General features: G+C 28.8%; 1 protein-coding gene across 1 annotated transcript in view; it reads right to left on the minus strand.

Annotated features, from left to right (window-relative positions):
- LOC104788899 (metal tolerance protein 11-like) overlaps positions 4,522-5,552 on the minus strand; it is a 2,133-nt gene continuing 1,102 nt past the window's right edge. Inside the window, exon 4 of the mRNA XM_010514668.2 lies at positions 4,522-4,549. Within this exon, the coding sequence (XP_010512970.1) occupies positions 4,522-4,549 (28 nt within the window). The remainder of the gene's footprint in view (positions 4,550-5,552) is intronic.

Consider the following 5,552-nt stretch of genomic DNA (forward strand, 5'->3'; position numbering starts at 1 on the left):
ATTATATAACATATTAGATGTTTGAAAATAAAATGAAAAATCACTTAAGAGTTGAGAACTTGTATTAAAGTTTTATACGAAAATATATTTTTAATGAAGTAACAAAATGCTAATGTGACAACAAAAGTCTATTTTATGTGTTATAAAAACACTTACAAATATTTTACTTATGGTTTGTTCATATATTTTGCTTATTTTTTCATATGTTTTGCTTATTTTACATATGTTTTGCTTATTTTTTTCTTAATATTTATTCAACATTTCAAAGAACCAAAAAAATAACTAATGTGATTCCATATATAAACAATCACACCTACAATTTATATTTATATAGAACTAGATTTTAACATGCGGTATACCGCGTGCAAATATTTTTATTATTATTTATTTTTTATGTTGTATTTGTTTGTTAAATATTGAATGTTTTGTAAATAGAGGAATAACTAAATTTTTTGACTGTTTGTAAAGCTAAATGTTTATATTAAATTTTTAACCCGCAATATACTTTATGACCATTTGTTTGTTATATTTAGTTTGTTTTGTTTAAGGTTGAGATTTTATTTTGATTTTTAATTATTATAACAAAAAAAAAATAAAAAATCTAAATACATAATAAGTCATTCACACACTATGATTAAGTCACATTATTCCTAATGATTTAATTATTTTACACAATCTTAATTAAATCAACTTGATTTTCTATGTTAGATATTCTAATATTAATAATGTTAAAAAATAATAAAATAAGAATTTAACCCGTATTAACGCAAATTTAATGATATTTTATTAATTTTAACATGTTTTTTATAACTAATCTACTATATAACCATATTGTATAATATTTTAAACATTTTAAATTTTCTATATTCGTAATAAATTTTTATATACAGACAAAGAATTGGGAATTGACGTCGGAGAAAGAGATGGGTAAAAGAAGATACGAGATCAATGGTACAGTATCTAAACAACCGAGTAAGAAATAAGGTAAAAGTCTTATATATCTCGGTATTATAAGATACGAGATCTACTTTAATAGGCAACAATCGATAGTTATTATTATTAGTTTCATAGTTTGGTTTGGTAATTGATAATACTTATCTCGCGTGATTTTGGAGACGGAGGCGAAAACGTCGATTGATGTTTACATCACTATGAAATATAAATTACTCCTTCAAACAAAAGACACACTCTTTGTCAAACCAATGATATACTAAACCAAACTTAATAACCAATAAACCCAAATAATCAAAAACATGTTTTCGGTAAAACAATAACCGATGATGATCCAGTAAATAAGCATCATGAATCAAAGAGAAAACAAATAATTTTCCAGACCCAAAGTCCAAAGAAGCTATGCAAACATATGAAACGATGAGTTATCATACGCATGTATGTTTTCGATGCCATCACAATAAAACAATAAATTATGCCTTTGGTTTGAGAGAATTAACCACACCGAACCATATAACAATTTGAATATGATGTGCAAGATCATTATTATACGTTTCAGTCATTAAATATTATGAAGTCAATAAAATTATGATAGACAGTTTTAAGTAATACGTTCACGAAGACAAATATTCAGATGTAAAACTAGGCCTGGGCATTCGGTTAACCATTCGGTTTCGGTTCGGTTGTATTCGGTTTCGGTTATTTTGGATATAGTAATATAGTAACCATTTGGATATTTTTGAAATTTCGGTTCGGTTCGGTTCGGTTTCTTTCGGTTCGGTTTCGGTTTGGTTATTTAAATAAATAACCATAACTAACATAAATTATATTAACATTAACCAAATAAACCAAATATAACCAAAACTAACCGAATATAACCAAAATTAACCAAATATACAATAACAAAAATACAAAAAAGGGAAAAATATTGATTCAATTTTACAAAATAGTATTTAACTTTGTAAATTCAAAATAATAACATTTACATATATTGATTATTTAAAATATTTAATTGTTTTGAATCTAGAAATAATTTATATTTTAAGTTTATTTTATAGTTTTGCATAATATTAAGTATATAATATTTGATATCTTCTAGGTTTTCGGATATTTCGGTTAACCATTTAATTGTCGGTTCGGTTCGGTTCGGTTTCGGTTAGTTTGGATATAGATTTTTACTAACCATTCGGGTATTTGAAGAATTTCGGTTCGGTTCGGTTTAGTTTTTTTCGGTTCGGTTTCGGTCGGTTATTTGGTTATCGGTTATTTTGCCCAGCCCTATGTAAAACAATCAACAACAAATAAAAACAAAACTAACAAATCCCTAGTGTATATTAATGAGATGATTAATTAGTTTAAAACAAAGGTTTAAGAACTAAGGGAGTATTGAGGGATGGGGGAGGCCCGCACAAGTGAGTTCTGCAAAAGTAAGCAGCGTCAACACTCGCACCAGCCTATTTACCCTTCCATAAATTCTTGCGCCATTTTTTAACGATTTAATTAGGCGCTGCGACCGGCTCTCACCGTTCGCTTTGTTTTCCTTACTCATTAGTTTAAGGCAATTTTCACTAGTCGGTCACTCTCAATACTTTATACTAGTCTTCACAGCACTCACACGCCTCACCTTTCCGATGTGGGACAAAATCTACAACAACTTTTTCTATTACGTCAAAGTCAAACCAATATGACTTTGGATTTAAGACTTTTTATAAGTTGTAGTGAATATGGATGGTTTCAGTAACGTCATCTGCTTGAGACTAGTACATTTAACATATGTGTGCGTGAGTAGGGGAAAGCATCTTGTTGCTAAATGAAATGAAACACGCAAGTAGCTAGTTACAAAAATCATTCCTTTTTATCTCACAATTGTCTACTAAACAATACACTGGAGATTTTTAAGTTGTCAAAAGATTTGGAAACGTAGACATCTTGAAAAGATAAACAGCTAACTAACTGTGGGATCTACTAGCGTGCTCAGGTTTGTGAGTGTACTCATAATCAAGATGCACAAAAGCCCTTTCGATCTCCTCTAGCAGCTCGAGCTTCTCTTGCAGCGATTCTCCAATGTCGTGAGCCACTTGCAGAGGCATGTCAGAAGGAAGAACAATGTCAACCTCCACAAAATAATGAGATCCAAATGTGTAAGCCCTCTCTGCAGATACTCTGGTCTTGCTGATTTCCCAACAAGAGAGTTCACGTTCTCCAATACCGTCATTGACCATGTTCGTATCGTGTATATTGCAAGCTGCGTGGTGAATTAAGAGACAATTTTCAGCAAGGATGATAAAAAGACTTGATTCTGTTTTTATAGATGTGGACACTTACAATGATAGCTCCCACTGGATCGATCCAATCATCAATGTAACTGGCGAGGATTACTGCAATGAGTCCAATGATGTTTGTGATGACGTCGAAGAAGTGATCTTGAGCATAAGCTTTGACGATCTCGTTAGTGAAGGATCTGCAGTAAAGGACCAGAAGCAGTTTGACCAATGTAACAGAAAGCATGATCCCAACCACCCAACTCTCTTGCTCTTTTGTTAGGCTGAACTCCTTGTGCTGTATGAAAGAGATTTTCATGAATAATGTATTTACTCTNTGGTTTGTTCATATATTTTGCTTATTTTTTCATATGTTTTGCTTATTTTACATATGTTTTGCTTATTTTTTTCTTAATATTTATTCAACATTTCAAAGAACCAAAAAAATAACTAATGTGATTCCATATATAAACAATCACACCTACAATTTATATTTATATAGAACTAGATTTTAACATGCGGTATACCGCGTGCAAATATTTTTATTATTATTTATTTTTTATGTTGTATTTGTTTGTTAAATATTGAATGTTTTGTAAATAGAGGAATAACTAAATTTTTTGACTGTTTGTAAAGCTAAATGTTTATATTAAATTTTTAACCCGCAATATACTTTATGACCATTTGTTTGTTATATTTAGTTTGTTTTGTTTAAGGTTGAGATTTTATTTTGATTTTTAATTATTATAACAAAAAAAAAATAAAAAATCTAAATACATAATAAGTCATTCACACACTATGATTAAGTCACATTATTCCTAATGATTTAATTATTTTACACAATCTTAATTAAATCAACTTGATTTTCTATGTTAGATATTCTAATATTAATAATGTTAAAAAATAATAAAATAAGAATTTAACCCGTATTAACGCAAATTTAATGATATTTTATTAATTTTAACATGTTTTTTATAACTAATCTACTATATAACCATATTGTATAATATTTTAAACATTTTAAATTTTCTATATTCGTAATAAATTTTTATATACAGACAAAGAATTGGGAATTGACGTCGGAGAAAGAGATGGGTAAAAGAAGATACGAGATCAATGGTACAGTATCTAAACAACCGAGTAAGAAATAAGGTAAAAGTCTTATATATCTCGGTATTATAAGATACGAGATCTACTTTAATAGGCAACAATCGATAGTTATTATTATTAGTTTCATAGTTTGGTTTGGTAATTGATAATACTTATCTCGCGTGATTTTGGAGACGGAGGCGAAAACGTCGATTGATGTTTACATCACTATGAAATATAAATTACTCCTTCAAACAAAAGACACACTCTTTGTCAAACCAATGATATACTAAACCAAACTTAATAACCAATAAACCCAAATAATCAAAAACATGTTTTCGGTAAAACAATAACCGATGATGATCCAGTAAATAAGCATCATGAATCAAAGAGAAAACAAATAATTTTCCAGACCCAAAGTCCAAAGAAGCTATGCAAACATATGAAACGATGAGTTATCATACGCATGTATGTTTTCGATGCCATCACAATAAAACAATAAATTATGCCTTTGGTTTGAGAGAATTAACCACACCGAACCATATAACAATTTGAATATGATGTGCAAGATCATTATTATACGTTTCAGTCATTAAATATTATGAAGTCAATAAAATTATGATAGACAGTTTTAAGTAATACGTTCACGAAGACAAATATTCAGATGTAAAACTAGGCCTGGGCATTCGGTTAACCATTCGGTTTCGGTTCGGTTGTATTCGGTTTCGGTTATTTTGGATATAGTAATATAGTAACCATTTGGATATTTATGAAATTTCGGTTTAGTTCGGTTCGGTTTCTTTCGGTTTGGTTTCGGTTTGGTTATTTAAATAAATAACCATAACTAACATAAATTATATTAACATTAACCAAATAAACCAAATATAACCAAAACTAACCGAATATAACCAAAATTAACCAAATATACAATAACAAAAATACAAAAAAGGGAAAAATATTGATTCAATTTTACAAAATAGTATTTAACTTTGTAAATTCAAAATAATAACATTTACATATATTGATTATTTAAAATATTTAATTGTTTTGAATCTAGAAATAATTTATATTTTAAGTTTATTTTATAGTTTTGCATAATATTAAGTATATAATATTTGATATCTTCTAGGTTTTCGGATATTTCGGTTAACCATTTAATTGTCGGTTCGGTTCGGTTCGGTTTCGGTTAGTTTGGATATAGATTTTTACTAACCATTCGGGTATTTGAAGAATTTCGGTTCGGTTCGGTTT

This window comes from Camelina sativa, chromosome 5 (assembly GCF_000633955.1).
Source record: "Camelina sativa cultivar DH55 chromosome 5, Cs, whole genome shotgun sequence".
Classification (NCBI taxonomy): Eukaryota; Viridiplantae; Streptophyta; class Magnoliopsida; order Brassicales; family Brassicaceae; genus Camelina; species Camelina sativa.